The following is a 21,400-nucleotide window of genomic DNA, read 5'->3' on the forward strand; positions in this document are numbered from 1 at the left end:
AAATGCCCTACCCTATTCTAAAATAAATATTTTACAGCTCATTTACCTTACCAGCCCTTAAAAGGGCCTTTTGCGGGGCATGCCCCAAAGAAAACAGCTCTTTTGCATTTAAATAAACATACAATACCCCCCCCCAACATTACAACCCACCACCCACATACCCCTAATCTAACCCAAACCCCCCTTAAAAAACCTAACACTAAGCCCCTGAAGATCTTCCTACCTTTTCTTCACCACACCGGGTATCACCGATCCGTCCAGAAGAGGGTCCGAAGTCTTCATCCTATCCGGCAAGAAGATGTCCAGAAGAGGCTCCGAAGTCTTCATCCTATCCGGCAAGAAGAGGAGATCCGGACCGGCAAACATCTTCATCCAAGCGGCATCTTCTATCTTCTTCCATCCGGCGCGGAGCGGGACCATCTTGAAGCAGCCGACGCGGATCCATCCTCTTCTAATGACGTCCTAAGTCCGAATGAAGGTTCCTTTAAATGACGTCATCCAAGATGGCGTCCCTCGAATTCCGATTGGCTGATAGGATTCTATCAGCCAATCGGAATTAAGGTAGGAAAAATCTGATTGGCTGATTGAATCAGCCAATCAGATTCAAGTTCAATCTGATTGGCTGATTGGATCAGCCAATCCGATTGAACTTCTATCTGATTGGCTGATTTAATCAGCCATTCAGATTTTCCTACCTTAATTCTGATTGGCTGATAGAATCCTATCAGCCAACGGAATTCGAGGGACGCCATCTTGGATGACGTCATTTAAAGGAACCTTCATTCGGACTTAGGACGTCATTAGAAGAGGATGGATCCGCGTCGGCTGCTTCAAGATGGTCCCGCTCCGCGCCGGATGGAAGAAGATAGAAGATGCCGCTTGGATGAAGATGTTTGCCGGTCCGGATCTCCTCTTCTTGCCGGATATGATGAAGACTTCGGAGCCTCTTCTGGACCTCTTCTTGCCGGATAGGATGAAGACTTCGGACCCTCTTCTGGACGGATCGGTGATACCCGGCGTGGTGAAGACAAGGTAGGAAGATCTTCAGGGGCTTAGTGTTAGGTTTTTTAAGGGGGGTTTGGGTTAGATTAGGGGTATGTGGGTGGTGGGTTGTAATATTGGGGGGGGTATTGTATGTTTATTTAAATGCAAAAGAGCTGTTTTCTTTGGGGCATGCCCGGCAAAAGGCCCTTTTAAGGGCTGGTAAGGTAAAAAAGCTGTTAAATATTTATTTTAGAATAGGGTAGGGCATTTTTTTATTTTGGGGGGCTTTGTTATTTTTTTAGGGGGCTTAGAGTAGGTGTAATTAGTTTAAAATTCTTGTAATCTTTTTTTATTTTTTGTAATTTAGTGTTTGTTTTTGTAATTTAGTGTTTGGTTTTTTTTGTAATTTAGTTTAGTTGATTTAATTGTAGGTAGTTTATTTAATTAATTTATTGATAGTGTAGTGTTAGGTTTAATTGTAACTTAGGTTAGGATTTATTTTACAGGTAATTTTGTAATTATTTTAACTAGGTAACTATTAAATAGTTATTAACTATTTAATAGTTATTGTACCTAGTTAAAATAAATACAAAGTTGCCTGTAAAATAAATATTAATCCTAAAATAGCTACAATATAATTATTATTTATATTGTAGCTATATTAGGGTTTATTTTACAGGTAAGAATTTAGCTTTAAATAGGATTAATTTATTTAATAAGAATTATTTTATTTTGTTAGAATAAAATTATATTTAACTTAGGGGGTGTTAGGGTTAGGGTTAGACTTAGCTTTAGGGGTTAATACATTTATTAGAGTAGCGGTGAGGTCCGGTCGGCAGATTAGGGGTTAATAATTGTAGGTAGGTGGCGGCGACTTTGGGGGCGGCAGATTAGGGGTTAATAAATATAATATAGGGGTCGGCTGTGTTAGGGGCAGCAGATTAGGGGTACATAGGGATAACGTAAATTGCGGCGGTGTACGGAGCGGCAGATTAGGGGTTAAAAATAATATGCAGGGGTCAACGATAGCGGGGGCGGCAGATTAGGGGTTAATAAGTGTAAGGCTAGGGGTGTTTAGACTCGGGGTACATGTTAGGGTGTTAGGTGCAGACTTAGGAAGTGTTTCCATATAGGAAACAATGGGGCTGCGTTAGGAGCTGAACGCTGCTTTTTTGCAGGTGTTAGGTTTTTTTTCAGCTCAAACTGCCCCATTGTTTCCTATGGGGGAATCGTGCACGAGCACGTTTTCGAAGCTGGCCGCGTCCGTAAGCAACGCTGGTATTGAGAGTTGCAGTGGCGGTAAATATGCTATACGCTCCCTTTTTGGAGCCTAACGCAGCCCTTCAGAGAACTCTAAATACCAGCGTTGTTTAAAAGGTGCGGGGGGAAAAAAATAATGCGTAGCTAATGCACCCCTTTGGCCGCAAAGCTCTAAATCTAGGTGATTATTAACACATTACTTGATGTTTTACTTTGTGAATTTAATGTATTTTTGGAAAAATACACTCATCTAAAATCTGAAAAATCTCAAAAAGTTGGGACAGTCAACTGTTTACCACTGTGTAACATCACCTTTTCTTTTAATAACACTTATTAAGAATTTGGGCACTGAAGACACCAGCTGGTTTAGTTTAGTAAGTGGAATTTTCCCCATTCATCGATTATGCGTGTCTTTAGCTGCGCTACTGTACTGGGCCTTTGTTGCCTTATTTTGCACTTCATAATGCGCCACACATTCTCAATCGGAGACAGGTCAGGAAAGCAGGTAGGCCATGCTATCACCCGCACTCTCTTCTTATGCAACCATGCACTTGTAATCAGGGCAGAATGTGGTTTGACGTTGCCCTGCTGGAAAATGCAGGGACGTCTCTGGAAAAGACAACGTCTGGATGGCAGCATATGTTGCTCCAAAATGTATGTATATCTTTCTGCATTAATGGTACCCTTTACAGATGTGCAAGTTACCAATGTCATGGGCACTAACACACCACCATACCATGACAGACGCTGGCTTTTGGACCTGGCTAATAACAGCTTGGATGGTCCTTTTACTCTTTGGCCCGGAGAACACAACTGTTTTTTCCAAAAACTATTTGAAATGTTGACTAGTCGGACCACAAAACATGATTTCCCTGTGCTACTGTCCATCTCAGATAAGACCGAGCCCAGAGAAGTTGGCTGCGGAATTGAACATAGAGATACATGCACTCATCTAAATATGTATATGTATGTATATATATATATATGTATATATGTGTGTGTACAGATGTATTTATGTGTTTTACTGCATATTTACTGTACATAGTTCACATTCCAAAGTTCTTCACATACGTCCTTTTTATTCCTTAATATATATATATATATATATATATATATATATATATATATATATATATATATATATATATATATATACACATACACCTATATTTCTATTCCTGTAGATATAAATGTATTTTACATGAAAATATTATATATAATGGTATTGACGCATAACTATTTTCGATTTGAAGATAAGTACTACCTACAAATGGTCGGGACGGCCATGGGATCAAGCATGGCGCCATCATACGCCAATCTCTTTATGGCCTGGTTTGAGGAGAAATACATCTTCCTTGACCGTAATCCTCAAGTTCTGTTGTACAAACGCTACATTGACGACCTGTTTGTTGTTTGGGGTGGTACTCAAATGGAATTGGATCTATGGATCAATCAACTCAACACAGCTGAACTCTCGGTTGGATTCAAAAGTGAGCACAGTGATGAACAAATCCACTTCTTGGACCTGTGCATCTTCAAAACAATAACAGAGAATGGATGTAGATTGAATACTACCTTGTATTCTAAACCGACAGACTGGAACACCCTCTTACAAAGTAACAGCTTCCACCCCAGACAATTAAAAACGGGCATCATCAAATCACAACTGTTGAGAGTTATACGAAATATCTCCGATCTCATGAATCAGGCTAAGCAGCTACAGGATATGAAGATGAAATTCATAGAGAGAGGGTACAGCCCAGGACTAGTGGAGCAGGTTCTCAAGGAAGTGTCTCATTTGAACCAATCTTCATTGATTGAAAGGAAACCAAAGACGGGTGAAAATGATAATAAATTAAATTTTGTGACCTCATACAGCCCAGTATCAAATAAAATTGGTGATATTGTTCGCCAGAACTGGCACCTAATAAGGGACGATCACTCTTTGCCTTTTGCTGGATCATCACCACCAAGAGTGGTGCATAGGAGCAACCAGAATCTTCGATCCATGCTGATGAAAACGGACCCGTGGAAGAAACCCCAAACCTGGCTGGCTAATGCCAAGCCAGGATGTTTCAAGTGTGGTAATTGTGTCACATGTAACTCGCTGCTAACTGGTTCTAAGTTTCACCATCCCCATACGAATAAGACCTACCAGATCAGGCATCGCCTAACTTGTACTTCTAAGTTTGTGGTATACTTTTTGACTTGCCCTTGTGGCCGGTATTATGTTGGTAAGACCACCACTACCTTCAGGGAGAGGCTTGCCAATCATAAAAGTGCCATCAGGGCAGCACTGAAGGATGGCAGTGCGGACCAGCCTGTGGCACGCCACTTTCTTGAACACAATCATTCTGTGTCATCCTTGAAAGCAATGCTCATTGACATGGTGATCCCCCCCAGAAGGGGTGGCAAGGAACTATTATGCTGTGAAAGCCGGTGGATCTATCGGCTGAACACACTCAGCCCACATGGACTTAATATGCAGTTAGATTATTCCGTGTTCTATTAAGTTGATTATGCATTTAATAATATATTGTTCTTGACATTGTCTATGAATAGTAGTCACTACTTCTTCCAATATCTTGTAATATGATTTTTTTTTTCTCTCTCTTGTCCCCCTCTCTGCTGGGATGTTACACTGGATGGGTTACCCATTTCAAAACTAAATGATGCGTAGTGTGTTGACACTTTGGGGTGCTACCTTGGTGTGTGCCGTCATATGGTTTGTTCTACTATTATATATCCTCTAGTGTTGGTTCTGCATACTCCCCCCTCCTAGTGGGACATCCACTTGAGGTGTGTCTAATGGCTGATGGATCCCATATATTGGTTTTTGGTTTCCACATCTGTATACTGGTAGTCATGTCTTTGACTATGTATTTATGGTCGTTTGAGGAACGTTAATTTCTGGGTTTTCACATCTGTACACTGTTAGTCATGTCTTTGACTATGTATTTATGGTCGTTTGAGGAACGTTAATTTGCTCTGCATTATAATGAGAATATGCGATCCCATCCTTATTTTGTTGTATTCTCTGGTTTATACAGTAGCTGAATGCAGTTACCTCTGGTTTATTATGGCTTCCATTCTTTATCTACTATGTTATTTACAACTGTGGCACTTGCCAATTCTAAGCAACCATAGTGTATGTATTTATGGTCGTTTGTGGAACGTTAATTTCTGGGTTTTCACATCTGTACACTATTAGTCATGTCTTTGACTATGTATTTATGGTCGTTTGAGGAACGTTAATTTGCTCTGCATTATAATGAGAATATGCGATCCCATCCTTATTTTGTTGTATACTCTGGTTTATACAGTAGCTGAATGCAGTTACCTCTGGTTTATTATGGCTTCCATTCTTTATCTACTATGTTATTTACATCTGTGGCACTTGCCAATTCTAAGCATCTATAGTGTCTGCTGTTGTGGTAGCAGCTGAACATGGTTATAATTGAGTTAATTAGAGTATCCAGCACTGTCTGCACTTCTCTGTAGTTGATACAGCTGCTACAGGTGTGTTTTCAACACACCCCTATTGCCAACCAATGAGAGCCTGGTGATCAGGGCTTAAATAGTTTCTGGTTTCTGTTAATGGCATTCTGTTTTGCTGGTGGTGTCGTGTGCGGCTGCAAGTCGCCGTTGTGAGGTAATTTGTCTGCTTCTTAATATTGTGGCCCAAAACATGGGGGTTGTTTATGTTTTTGCTAGGGCTGTGGGCGCCACATGTTGTTAACGGTGGGTGTGTAACGCATAAGACATGCAGCTGACATGGGACAATAATCTTGCTATAGTGCGGTCTGCTTACATAGTGCCGAGTTTAATCTATATTTGTGGACTGGAAAGTTAGACTACCTATTGAGCTTATACCATGTGGGGCACGTATTAACGGCAGTGTGGATTTGCAAGGTTGTAACTACTGTCAAATGCTGGTAAGGTACATGTGTATATACTTAGGGGGTACTAGTGCAATACTAAGGTGTGCACATGACTGTAGACCTAGTTGAGTCTTTTGAAAGTGTTACGAGTGCAATACTAAGATGTGCACATACTTGTATACGTGGTTGTGGTTTTCTTTGAAGGTAGGGTCCAGCGTGACTACTGCACGCAATGTCAGGTTGTCAGATGCGAGATAAATGAGCATCAGGAAGTGATATAGTGCCTTTTCGTTGCTAAATGTATAAGGTATTATGTATGGTGCACCTATCTGCTTTGAAACATTATAACAACTGTATATGGTCTCAGAGTCTGAGGCGGTTTCTAATGAGGTATGGGGACTTGCTAGTCTCTTTTGAAGGGTCTTTTATGTATATGGCAGGCCAGCGTATACCAGACTTTGCATAACACATAAACTGTGCAGCCATATGGTGTTTTACCTACAATTGGGTTACATACGCTTTGTTTGCTTGCTAAGATTATAATATATACCCCACCAGTGTATATCCAGAGCAGATTGAGAGTATTGGAGGGACTGTATTGTTGTATCTCCTAGCGCTATGTGTATGGGTTTGCCTTATTTTTATTTTTATTTGTATTTTTTCTATGTTTATTTTCATTATTTGTGGGTTTATTTTTCTGCCTGCAAACAATTTGGGGGTGGGATTACGTATTGATGCTGTGTTTTGTGTTTTTAAATCTGTTATTTTTTCTTCTTCGTTTAACAGTTGTTCATCTGTCTTGATGAAGGCTTCTATGTAAGCCGAAACGTCGACCTATCCTTATGACTTTCTAACGTTGTTGTTATAAACAATAAACTAACTTTGATGTATATAAATCCTGAGAGTGCCCTCCCTTTCCTAGCTCTTATCTACAATCCATTGAGGATTGCACCCAGGTGCTTCATTATTAGTTGAAGCTGGAGTGCTGGAACACGTGCTAATTGGATAATATATATATATATATATATATATATATATATATATATATATATATATATATATATATATAGTGATATATATTCAATAATAAAAAGTACATTATTTTCTATGTGAAAAATATAGTAATGTAAAATATGCGTTTTGCACATCGGGTTTTTGGGATTTAGATTTTAACTCTGGGTTAGAGCACATGAAAATTTAGTAATCTTAAAGGGACACTGAACCCAAATTTTTTCTTTCGTGATTCAGATAGAACATGACATTTTAAATAACTTTCTAATTTACTCCTATTATCAAATTTTCTTCATTCTCTTGGTATCTTTATTTGAAATGCAAGAATGTAAGTTTAGATACTGGCCCACTTTTGGTGAACAACCTGGGTTGTCCTTGCTAATTGGTGGATAAATTCATCCACCAATAAAAAAGTGCTGTCCAGAGTCCTGAATTCAAAAAAAAGCTTAGATGCCTTCTTTTTTCAAATAAAGATAGCAGGAGAACGAAGAAAATTTGATAATAGGAGTAAATTAGAAAGTTGCTTAAAATTGCATGTTCTTACTGAATCACGAAAGAAAAAAATTGGGTTCAGTGTCCCTTTAAGGCACATTATTGAAATGTTACATATAAAATACTAAAAAAATATAGGTAAAAAGATAGGTTATATCCCACTTTTACTACTAGTTAGCTACGTACAGCTTATAGAGAATCAAGCCGTCTGGGATGATATGATATTATGCACAGAGGCAGGCTTGTAACAATTCCCCCATTTGTGCCACCCCATGGACTCCTTGCTTACTGTTTTTACTTATTAATTAGTGCTAACTTTAATCTTATTTCCAAGCCTATTGATAGTCTACATTCATTTACTCCCTCTGCCCTTACAAGCGTTAATAAACAGGTGGTACAACTCCTCTGATATTAGTATACCATCTTGAATATGTATATCTATAGATCCATACCCCCTAAGATGGTATATCGTTAGATTAGAAAGACCAATCTCAGACCTCCTTTCATAGTTTGTAAAATTATTATTCACAGTTGCCCAACCAAGGTTTTTCTTTTTTCTTTCTTTTTCTGGCATATCACTGTTGATGGTGTTGGTTTTCTAATATCCTAGTCCATATTGATTACATTCCCATGTATATATGCGGCAGGGGTCCAAGAGTGGTCCTATATATTCAATAATCACTGAGTGACCCCTATAACCCCTCTTTCTACTCTTTCCTTAGGGTAAGAGTACAGGTGAAGCTATTGTTTACTTTAAGAGGGAACCTGTTTTTTCTAAAAGCCTTTATATTTCCATTTGGGGGTCACTCCTAATTCTTATTGTATCATCTATAGTTCTATAAATAGAAAAGAGGATTATATAGCTAATGTGGGCATAATAATGTTTATATTTCTCTGTAATATGATATGAGTAATTTAACACACTCTGTAAGATTTATTTGATTGTTTGCATTCTGTGTTTCTACCCTCTGTATTTAATGAGAAGGGTTTGGCTTCTTGTTAGGTATAATTTTTTGTTTTTACTTTTTGCCTTACACTTTCTATTTAAATTTGTAAGCTTTTATCCTCAATAAAAATATTTAAAAAAAAATAAAAAAAAAATGTGTTCCATTATCTTGTTATCCTTAGCTGAAAGAGCAGCAATGCACTACGGGGGGCTGGCTGAAGACATTAGGTAAGCCAATAACAAGAGGCATATTTGTGCAGCCTCCAATAAGAAGCTGGGTGCCAGTAATTTAGGATATTTACTTGTTATTTTTCAACAACAGATACTAAAAGAACAAAGTTAATTTGAAAATAAAAGTGAATTTGGAATTCCCTATCAGTTTCAAATGGTTTAGCTGCTAGCATCTTCAAAACAATGCACTTTATATTAACATTATGACCCAGGCTTGCCATGTTTTCTACAGTCTCAAGACCAAATTGGTTCTTCCAAATAAGACATGTGGTGGTTGGACTTTGGCTAGTGAAAAACAATTGCAACAAACAAGATGTTTAATATGTTTTAACATGTTCATACTTGGCTGCTAAGTTATTCTACAGAATAATTGCAAGGTGTTTACTGTCCCTTAAACAGTTGTTTTGAAAACATTTACTATTTTTAACATGTGCCAAATAAATCACCCACCCCTAATAACTGGGTATTCTTCACAGTATTGTGATTTGTTTTCAGACAGATGTTCAGGGATGTTTTTAGATTTTCTCACCTCCACAAAGGCAAATTTCTCCTCGCTGGTGTAGTTATATCTTGTAGCTCTTTCATACTCTTCTGCTGTTCCTGGACAATCTTTATTGCAGAACTTATCTGTTGGATGAACCAGCTTCCAGGAGTACTATTAAAGAAAATGAAAAAACATACAATGGAAAGTGCTTTGGCATCACAACACACATAGTAAACAAGAGTTCCCAACTGTCCTGCATTTTTCAGGACAGTCCTGAGTGGAAGTCCAATATGTCTGTCTTTCTGCAGGACACTCTTTCTGCAGGACAGGGAATTCTGTTTATCTCTGTCTCATTGATAAGTTCACGCTTTGCTAATAATGTTCATACCATGTCCTCAGACTTTCCAGAAGTGCCACCAGGGCTGACCAGATGCTTCCCTGTCTAACCAAGCCCTGTCTCCTAAAACTCCATTCTTGTTTTTGAGATGAAAATTAATGGTGTGGAACTGGGACCTGAGTCCTGCCTTCATCCCTTGATTTTATTTCATCCTGCTATAATGGTCATTGTTGCACATCTGTGAAGTTAGGCTTGCAAATATTCCAGAACTTTCCAATCTCTTATATGTCTGTTTTGGGCAGCAAGCAAAAGCCTTCATCAGTGAAAGTCTGCAGCATCGATCACTATCACAGGATCTCTATCATCTCCATACCTTTTATTCCTGGCCAAATCAGATCCCACCCATGTAACAATTAAGATCCCCCCCAATGCACCAGTTATTTTACAAACATATAGGAAATATGGATCTACAAAAAGACATGAAAGCATATATAACCCACCACCTACAGTTAGGCCCATAAGTATTTGGATAGTGACAATTTTCATAGTTTTGTTTCTGTACGCTACCACAAAGAATTTTAAATGAAGCAATTAAGATGTGATTGAAGTGCAGACTTTCAGCTTTAATTAAGGGGTTTAACAAAAATATTGTATGAACCGTCAGGGGCTCTGTCTAAAGAATATAGTTCCAGAGCTGGCAGGCCTTATTATATGTTTTTTTGTCAAAGTCTAACTTGGTCTTCCTATTCTTGAGGCTTACCAATGGTTTGCACCTGGTGGTAAACTCTCTCTCTGTATTTACTTTCATTATGTCTCCTCATGTAGACTTTTGGCAAAGATACACCTACTTCCTAGAGAGTGTTCCTGACTTGGCTAAATGTTGTGACGGCATAATACAAGAGAGGACAGAAGCGTCAACAAAGGGCTAACGTATAACAGTAACATATTAACAATTGTTTTAATACTTATAGATCTATAAGAGACAAATAACAAAAAATAAAGTTCAAAACACAGAGTGATAAATCCCTAAAATTAATCCCATTCGTGTCATAATGTGCGTGTGTAAAGGTGTTATTCCAGAAAGTCTATATCCAAAAACATTATTCCAAAATGGTGTATCCAATAGGAATAGGAAAATCCTTACAATGATTTAATGGTGTCACCTAAAACTATTACATTTCTGCTGAGATGCTTTCGACACTTTGGGGTATTTGTTAGAAATAGTTGTACGTTTTTGAACTATATTTTCTTTTACTTTTTAGGTGACACCATTACATAATTATTAGGATTATCCTATACCTATATGCAATAAATTTGATTTTTATTTTACTGTTACACTTTAGCTCTTTGTTGGACACTTCTGTCTTCTGTTATATGATATCTGGCTTTTCGGAACTTGCTTTACGAACATCCACCACAGTTGTCTTCTGTGGTCGTCCAGGCCTTTTGGTTTTGCTTAACTCACTAATGCGTTCTTTTGTTCTTTTTTAAATGTACCAAATTGTTGATTTGGCTATTCCTAATGTTTCTGCTATCTCTATGATGTATGATGGCATTACCAGTTATTTGGACCTCATATTGAGAGTTCTCAGCAACAGCTTCCAAATGCAAATTCCATATTTGGAATAAACTCCAGACTTTTCAACTCCTCAATTGTTATTTAAGTAACACCTGGACATGAAACAGCTTGTCAGTTGGTCAATTACTTTTTGTTCCTTGACAAGGAGGAGACTACCCTTCTCCATCCAATTTTAATGTAAATATCCTCAAATTAAAGCGGACTCCAATCTTTTTTTTTTAACAGTAAAATAACTATAACTTTATCAATGTCCAAATACAGACCTAACTGTGTATAAAAAGAGTAAGATAATGATAAAGAGAATTATATAGCATGGTGAAATGTGATTCCAGCAAATTAGTCTCCAATCAAATTACTTAAAGGGACATAATACTCATATGCTAAATAACTTGAAACTGATGCAGTATAACTGTAAAAAGCTGACAGGAAAATATCACCTGAGCATCTCCATGTAAAAAAGAAAGATATTTTACCTCACAATGTCCTCAACTCACCAGAGTAAGTCCTGTGTAAAAAGTTATACTTCAGCTGCTGCCCAGCTACAGGTAAAAAATAAATAAATGAAGAAATGAACAGCAGCCAATCAGCATCAACAGTGCTGAGGTCATGAAATCTCTTACTGTGATCTCATGAGATTTCACTTAACTCTCATGAGATTTCATAGTAAAATTCCTTAAACTGAATAGGGAAATAAGATGAGTATGCATGAGGCTCACTCCCTTGCAGGTCCCGGGACAGGCATATTGATTTGCTGCTTAAAGTCCTTTACAATGGGATGTGAATACTTAGGACATTTTGAGGTAAATATCTTTCTTTTTTACATAGAGATTTTCAGGTAATATTTTTTAGTCAGCTTTTGACACTATGCTGCATAACTTTCAATTGTTTCAACATTTGGGTATCATGGCCTTTAAGAAAGGAAAATATAGTTAAACATATGAGAAACATTAAGAAACAGGCATTTCACAGGCTTTTAAAAGATCTTTGTAGGATTTTTATTGATTCCAAGGAAGCAAAAGATATGCAGCCAAAGCAAAAGGAAAACATGGCATCTATTTGACGCAATAATGTCAATGACCGTGTTTGAATGCAGGTTTTTTCAGTTAACCCACACCCACAATTGCCACTTGTAATACAGAATTGATTGGTAAAATTTAGAATTGTACAAGACCTTGCATTCAAGCCTGCACCCCAAAGTCTCAGAAGCTGAGAATGCAGCTTGATACATTTACCTTTTGATGTGTACAATTAATAATTGAATGTAATCTTGTCTAACTTTATTATTTATATAACACCCAAGCAATAAAATAAAATGTAATCATAAATTAAAGGGTACAGTGTACACAAACAAGCAGCAGATAAGCGTTAAATGTATTTAAACTTCAGGAACACTCTTTAAAACTGACAGGGATCTCTCTTACACCCCCACTGGCATGCTAACTTCTTCTGATGTCTCTTGTTTACACAGCTCCCTGTTAGCTATTATTACAGTAATGAAGTTTTTAGTAGAGGTTGTGGATTCAACGGGTAAATCAGCCATTTCAGATGGCAAAATAAAGGTAAATAAGATGCTTGTAAACAATTTAGTACAAAATTCATAATCACAGCTCTTCAACTAGATGGGAACAGACCCACAGAAAATAACTAACATAATATTGCCTGTGTGGGCACTTACCACCTCCATGACATGGGCACTCCACTTAGACAGCAGTTGCAGCCCTCTCAGTGCCAGGTCAAATAACTCCCGGTATTCTTCATCAGATTTCTGGCTGTCCAGACCTGAACCCGTTACCACCTGCCGGAAACCAACCATGATTATGAACCATTCCTTGGAATACTCATGAGATTAAATTTAGAATGTCACCACTATTTGAAAAGCATTCAAAATATTTTAATATAGTAAACAATTTACATTTAATGAAATAGAAAAACAACCTGCTTCTTTACCTTAATAACAATTTGTATTATGAGGTGAGGTCAGCACTGGGAAATGCTGAAGATAATCAGACAACTTATTTTATTACACATTTGTGTGTATAACATTTCCAAGCCTATTTTTATTATTTAGTAGGAAAGTGCAAACAATACTGAAAATGTCTGCGGTCTGCGGCATTTGGGTCATTTCAGTGCCGGATTTATTAGAGTAAAAGTTACACACACTAATTTCTGTATTTGCACATCCCTATCATTAATTAGATTACCTCAAACAACACTGCAACTTTTATCATTTTGTCACTTCTAAAAGCTTGTCTTCATCATACAGAAAACCCCTCCACAAAATCCTGACTCTGACATTCAAGGTCCTCAATAACAACAGACTTCTCCAGATACTCTCCCTCCCATCCCCTTTGCTCTGCTCACAACCTAATTCTCTCCTCCTCTCTTGTTGCCTCCCAACATTCCCGTCTACAGGACTTCTCTAGAATGGCCCCTATTTTGTAGAACTCTCTGCCTCGCTCCACTGTCCACAAGACCCTCCACTATTTTTCATATTTTCAAGAGCTCCTTAAAGACTCTACTGTTCAGGGATGCATACAATACACGCTAACTCTTCTTATCTCAGTTCCTTTCCTCCTCCTTTGTCATCCCCTTTAACCCCCTTAGCATGTAACCCTACAAGCCCAGATGTTTTATAGATCACTTTCATGAGAGGTGATTTACAACAGTGCAACTCTTGGCAGGGCCCTCTACGCATTTGTCTCCTATAAATGCTACCTTTGCATACTATACCAATGTTTATAACGTTGCAGAATCTGTTGCTGCTCTACAAATAACTGATAATACTAAAAATCATAATAATTATATGATGAAAGTTTTCTAAACTTCAGCATGCTTGTTTAATTCAATGCATGTACCCATATCCAGTTCCTCAATTTATTAAGTTGTTTAAAGGAACATTAAACAGTGTGAGATTGTTACTCTGGTAATGAATTTATAACTGTCCCTAACTATCCTCAGCAAAGGAGATATAAAGATAACATAACAGGCGTTTAAACCTAGGGAAGCCACTTTATGGAGACTTGGGGGCCTATGTATCAAAGGTCTTGCGGACCTGATCCGACAGTGTGGATTAGGTCCGCAAGACCTCGCTGAATGTGGAGAGCAATACGCTCTCCGTATTCAGCATTGCACCAGCAGCTCACAAGAGCTGCTGGTGCAACGCCGCCCCTGCAGACTCGCGGCCAATTGGCCGCAAGCAGGGAGGTGTCAATCAACCCGATCGTACTTGATCGGGTTAAATTGTGGCGATTCCTGTCCGTCTGCTCAGAGCAGTCGTACAGTGTTATGGAGCAGCGGTCTTTAGACCGCTGCTTCATAACTGCTGTTTCTGGCGAGTCTGAAGACTCGCCAGAAACACGGGCCCACAAGCTCCATACGGAGCTTGATAAATGGGCCTCTAGATATCTACACTTATTTCTTCAATATTTAAATAATGCTGCTAAAAACTAAGGCCTAGTTTCCATAGAGGTGGTAAAGTCTCCATAGACGTTTTTATTACCAGTTTCCACAATTTACCATATGAATGGGAACTAGGCCTGAATCTGCATATGATATGCATTGAATATATTATTATGTTTAGAATGTATTTTGTTTCAAGTCCTTTTTAAACTAGCCCCGCCCCTGCTGTAAAATACTAAATATTACACAGATTATAAAGTGAAACGCACAGTACCTGTTAGTGTTTTTCTTACCTCACTGTTGCTGTAACGAGCCAACTCAGAGATGAAGCGGATGTGGTCGTCCCGAATCTGAACCATCTGCTCACAGATATTGTACTGAGGGCTGATGCTGCTCTGGGTGCAAGTCCACCTGGGCAGGAAAGTAGCTGTGTAAACCTAGGTATCTGCGTGAATAAGGCCAGGGACCAGTAGCAGAGGGAGCCTAAAGGCACTGCAGGATGGTGCTACAGTGATTTGCAGACAATAATTGTGCACAGAACTAACCATGAACATACAATGTGCACACTCATAAACAGAAAGCATAGCCTGATGAATATGTAGGTGCACAATAGTACAAGCACTACTCAGGAACCCAACGCTGTACAAGCACAAGAATAGCTAAGCGCAAAAACACTCATTATGTGTTCATGTGAAGAGGATATAGTGTGCATGCACCAGGGTGTGCTAAGCACAAGTATGTGAACACACACTGTGCACTAAACAGACATGAAATCCAACATTATGCTTTCATAATTCAGATAGAACATTCAGTTTTAAAAAACATTCCAATATTATCAAATTTGCTTCATTTTCTTGGTATCTTTTGGTAAAGGAGCAGCAAAGCACTTCAGGCAGCTAGCTGAATACAAGTGAATACAAGTGAATGTAAGGCGGTGTAATGGAAGGTATGCTCTTCAACAAAGGATATCAAGTAAACAAAGCAACACAGATAATAGAAGTCAGTTGGTAAGTTGTTTAAAATTGTATGCTTTATCTGCCAGATATTGGGTAATACACGCTGGTGCCTAGGGTCTCATTTTTCACTAGTGTAATTTAAAAAGCTCAGTTTATCCAATACCGAGATGTACTGAGGAATAGGTAACCTCTCATTAAGCAGATATTTGTTTGCTGGTTGGGAATAGTGAAAGCAGTTAGTGCTAAAATCACCAGCCACAAGAGGGAGGGAATATAAGATAGCATTATATGTAGTAAGTGCTTAGTGGCTGATGGAATATTGTGCCCGCTAACTCACTATCCAGACTGTGTATGCTTTGGGTAATAAAAACAAATAAATAAAAAAATACAAACAAATTGAGCTCACTTTCCTTTGCAGACTGCTGGCACATAACAAATACAAAGCCTGTGTATGGTGACTAATGGATGTGGTTGTTTATTTTTATTTTAAACCTGCACGATCCAAAATGAATTCCCTTTTGCCATAAATCTTCACATTAACGTAATATAAATATTATACTTTTTTAGTTCTTTTAAAGAATGTGTTTGTTTTTTTACCAAGTAACATCCTAAAGGGGCACGAGGGGTGTGAAAATTAAATGCTGTGTTTGGTTAGTGCAATTCATTTTTAAATAATCCCCCCTTTCTTAATATTCAGTACATAGTTTAAGCCCCATACTGTGTGCACCTAGGCTTTCCAAAGCAGGCCACACCCAGTGACTGATTGGGCAACTGTTTAAAAAAAAAAAAAAGCTTTAGGGAAATGGGGCATTTCCTTTGTATATTTGTTTGTCCCTTTACATCAGATTTGCTAGACTTTAATGCACTATTGTTGCCCATCTATAAATAGCTATTGTCAAATGAGCTTCCATTAAAATCAATCTTCTGTTAAGATCTTTTTTTTTACGTGTTAAGAAATCTAGAGATAAATTGTGCAAATGTAGAATGCACTTAGACAGGAGCATGTGGTATGATTTGTGTACAAACGCACCATACATACATTTATATAGACATAAAGCAGGCAGCTATGGGTGGCTACTGAATGGCACATGAACATGACAAATGGGAGAGTTACACAGAGCAGAATGATCTCCTAGGCCACACAAAGATAAGAACCTGCTTCTACTCATTTCAACTAGGGCATCCCATATACCAGACTTTACTAAGGTAAGATAGAAGAGTTAGGGAGGCTGCCACATTCATTCCCTTAATTTGCAGCCATGTCAACTTCAGCCTCTACACTCTACCAGTACATATATATAGCTAAAATCAGCAACAACACCTATCTTTATTAAAAAATTATCCTTTATTGAAACAACATCAGGATCAAACAAAGTAGTTAGCAGCTACGTTTCGAGCCTACCCGGCTCTTGATCTCTGCGCAATCTGTCGGCGCTCTACAAATAGCTGATAATAATAACAACATGTGGATTGATAATTATCCGCATGATAATAACTATAGCTGAGCCCTTTTTAATGTCAAAATAATTACAATCAGTGATTCTTATTGTGTATTGGTAGCACTTTGTTAATTATTGGTTCAGTGACAAATGGTATTATCAAACTTCGTTAAGTACTAAAACCCACTGTCAGAGTAGGCAAAAAATAAGTGTGATCAAAATTCAATACTTTGGAATACAATTGACAACTTCATTCACACAAAATAACTTTATTAGAAAAAATAATTAAAGTAATAGTCCGGCTGGACTAGTACTCACGCACACTCACACACATATGGTTTAAAATTTGCTGGAACTCAGACTATATAATTTAATCTGAATTGCACCTCATAAAGTATACATCACTCCTTAACAGGAGATATTGGAGTATTTGTATATATATAGACAATCAACTCCTGTAGGAAAGTGAGTATGTTATTACCAGTGGTAGTAAGGTGTACCTAATAAGTACTTATACAAAAAAGCACAACATTAGTATGAATAGTATCCGATTCAATTACCGGTTTGTGTGCTGAGAAGTAAAAAGGTCTATAGTACACTCAATATGTATATGTTAGTCGAACAGTCAAAAGTAAAGCTGGTGATTTACTGTGTTCCTAAATTATAATCATTGCAAGTGTTGCAAAAAATGTTAAACTGATATGAAAAGGCCACAGTCACAGCACAGTCATTGGTTATTTTTAAAGTACGGTATATACCTTTCAATAAAGATTCAAATGCACTATATATATATAATGCACATATCTATCGTTAAGTGTAATATTTGTGTATGCCTTAGTACAATCAATTATTGACTTTGCTTTGAAACAGAGATAGAGATCAGTTTTTCAATTCAGCCTTGCTGAATACAAATATACCAGCAGGCAACCCACGAATGGAAACATATGCTGAGCTTAGCTAGAAAAGGTCTCTTCTATAGCGGAGGCCTGTTTAAACATTAGCTGTCTTTGGAGCTTATAGTTCAACCACACTGAGTATCAATATACCAGCATTCACCAATGGAACAATATGCTGAGCTGAACTAAAAAAAGGTCTCTTCTATAGCGGAGGCCTGTTTAATCATTTAACTGTCACTGAAGCTATAGTACAACCTTGCTAAGTATAGGTATGCCCACAGGTTGCCTACGTTTAAGAAAAATATGCTGAGCTGAGAAAAGGTCTCTTCTATAGCAGAGGCCTGTTTAACCATTAACTAGTGCTGTGTATAATTCTGAACACAGATTACCCAGGATCGACAAAAAGTCTGCTAATCTTAGACTGAAAAAGGTCTCTTCTATAGCGGAGGCCTTGTTTTAATATTAACTGCCACTGTCTATAAACGTATTCACTATGGTGCAATTTAAGTATTGAGGCTGAGTCAGCTATTAAAATCGAGGTTCCATAACCTCGTGCAGGTGCCTGACTCAGTCTAAGATTAGCAGACTTTTTGTCGATCCTGGGTAATCTGTGTTCAGAATTATACACAGCACTAGTTAATGGTTAAACAGGCCTCCGCTATAGAAGAGACCTTTTCTCAGCTCAGCATATTTTTCTTAAACGTAGGCAACCTGTGGGCATACCTATACTTAGCAAGGTTGTACTATAGCTTCAGTGACAGTTAAATGATTAAACAGGCCCCCGCTATAGAAGAGACCTTTTTTTAGTTCAGCTCAGCATATTGTTCCATTGGTGAATGCTGGTATATTGATACTCAGTGTGGTTGAACTATAAGCTCCAAAGACAGCTAATGTTTAAACAGGCCTCCGCTATAGAAGAGACCTTTTCTAGCTAAGCTCAGCATATGTTTCCATTCGTGGGTTGCCTGCTGGTATATTTGTATTCAGCAAGGCTGAATTGAAAAACTGATCTCTATCTCTGTTTCAAAGCAAAGTCAATAATTGATTGTACTAAGGCATACACAAATATTACACTTAACGATAGATATGTGCATTATATATATATATATAGTGCATTTGAATCTTTATTGAAAGGTATATACCGTACTTTAAAAATAACCAATGACTGTGCTGTGACTGTGGCCTTTTCATATCAGTTTAACATTTTTTGCAACACTTGCAATGATTATAATTTAGGAACACAGTAAATCACCAGCTTTACTTTTGACTGTTCGACTAACATATACATATTGAGTGTACTATAGACCTTTTTACTTCTCAGCACACAAACCGGTAATTGAATCGGATACTATTCATACTAATGTTGTGCTTTTTTGTATAAGTACTTATTAGGTACACCTTACTACCACTGGTAATAACATACTCACTTTCCTACAGGAGTTGATTGTCTATATATATACAAATACTCCAATATCTCCTGTTAAGGAGTGATGTATACTTTATGAGGTGCAATTCAGATTAAATTATATAGTCTGAGTTCCAGCAAATTTTAAACCGTATGTGTGTGAGTGTGCGTGAGTACTAGTCCAGCCGGACTATTACTTTAATTATTTTTTCTAATAAAGTTATTTTGTGTGAATGAAGTTGTCAATTGTATTCCAAAGTATTGAATTTTGATCACACTTATTTTTTGCATACTCTGACAGTGGGTTTTAGTACTTAACGAAGTCCAGTACCCAACAGTCTTTCTCTCTGTGCTGCAAAATCTCTCTCCTTTTTTTTGCATCCCATTGTACATTTTGATGTATATTACTGTTAATGGTTCTGGAACTTAAGGGTTACGATATATAAATAATAAATTTGATTTATCCCTTAAGTTTGAATTGATACAACCCACATTACTCTCCCTCAAAAAACCTTCTTACAAATTACAAATGGTATTATACCAGATCTGATTGGCTGATCACAATCCAACATCTTGATACTAACTGAGACCTTTACGGGGACGGACGGACATTTTTGCTTATTAAATTCAACAGCTAAATAGATTTGATAAACCCCCAATTTATCAAGCTACGGCAAACAGGGGCATACATACCCGCCCTGTCCACTGCAGCTCGCCTCTGGCGGGCTGAATTACGCTGCTGGAATTCAGCATTGCACAAGAACGCAATTTTGTACTCTTGTGCAACACTGCCCCCTGCCTGCGCACAGCCAATCGCCCGCAGGCAGGAGCTGTCAATCTTCCCGGTCAGATGAGAAAGAGGTTAGGGAAGCAGCGGTCTGATAACAGCTGCTTCATAAATACAGACTGCATGTTCTCTTGTGAGAACCTGCAGTCGTAGGGGGGCGAAGCCTTTGATAAATTGACCCCTATGAAGCCGCATCACCAGATACTAGTGCTACATGCACAATTAATTAAAGTTAATACATTAAAATAAGAACTTTAGCAATAAGCACAAGGTTGTAATAAACCCCTATATTTCTATTACCACCTCCTTTTTCCTCTACCAGTGGCTGACATCTTTAAAATGTTCTTTGGATATTTTCTTCCTTGCTCCATTTTGCATAGTGTCAAGTACTCAAGTAATACCCTGCTTCTGTCTTAGTTCCAAGGCTGACTCAATCCCAAGTCTTTAATATAAAACCCAGTTAAGTACTAGTATTCAGGACCAAATATTAAAATGTTAAGAAGCAGTGACACTTCGTTCTGAATCTTATCTTCAAGTGGCCAAGGAGATGCAACTGCGTTAAACAGATTCTAAATTACTATAATTAGAGCATTTTTACAACCACAAGCTTCTTTATACTGCAGCATCAGTGCTCCTCATCTATATGGGTAATTCCCACAGACAATTCCACCTAGTTCTCCCTGGAGCTGGGACACATTACGGCATGCACTCACTTTGATTTGTTCTCTTCATAGTGAGCACTGGTCTTAATGTATCTGGCCAGCTCTATCTGCATATCGCCGAACAGAGGCACCACCTGCAACTGCTGCAAGAGAAAAAAAAGATGCACTGCGCCCTTTAGTGAGAACACTGCTTTGAGTCTGTGCTTAGTCTATCTGGGCAAATGCAGAGGTATCATAAGTCTCAGAAACTTGAAGTTTAGTCCGCATCAGTCACAAAGAAAAGTAAAAAGTGCTGTCAGTAGCTGTAACTGTCCGAAAAGCTTCTCACACTTTATGGTATGTGTGAGCAAGATGTATAATAGTTAGGAATGTATAATTAAGCCCATATGTTTTTAGGCAACAAACATAAAATAAACACAATATATTTTTACATTAATTAAATAAATTAAATTATAAACTTTCTGAGATTGTGTGTGCCTGACTTAAGGATAATTTTTAAAAAGTATAAATATGAGAGCCATGGCAACTATTTTTAAAATTATAATGGTATGTTAAAGAAGCATTAAAGTTATTTTTCTTATAAAAACAATAAAATATATGAAAGCAATAAAAGCTTAATTGCAGATATATAGCATGAATTCATAAGGAAAA

The 21,400-nt window shown here is 37.7% G+C and overlaps 1 protein-coding gene across 1 annotated transcript in view; it reads right to left on the reverse strand.

Annotated features, from left to right (window-relative positions):
- Positions 1-21,400, reverse strand: part of CYFIP2 (cytoplasmic FMR1 interacting protein 2) — a 236,629-nt gene that overhangs the window by 113,459 nt on the left and 101,770 nt on the right. Inside the window, exons 10-13 of the mRNA XM_053718790.1 lie at positions 20,801-20,892; positions 14,898-15,015; positions 12,881-13,000; positions 9,335-9,460 (exon numbers count right to left, since the gene is read on the reverse strand). Coding sequence (XP_053574765.1) covers positions 9,335-9,460; positions 12,881-13,000; positions 14,898-15,015; positions 20,801-20,892 — 456 coding nt within the window. The remainder of the gene's footprint in view (positions 1-9,334; positions 9,461-12,880; positions 13,001-14,897; positions 15,016-20,800; positions 20,893-21,400) is intronic.

This window comes from Bombina bombina, chromosome 6 (assembly GCF_027579735.1).
Source record: "Bombina bombina isolate aBomBom1 chromosome 6, aBomBom1.pri, whole genome shotgun sequence".
NCBI classification, from domain to species: Eukaryota; Metazoa; Chordata; class Amphibia; order Anura; family Bombinatoridae; genus Bombina; species Bombina bombina.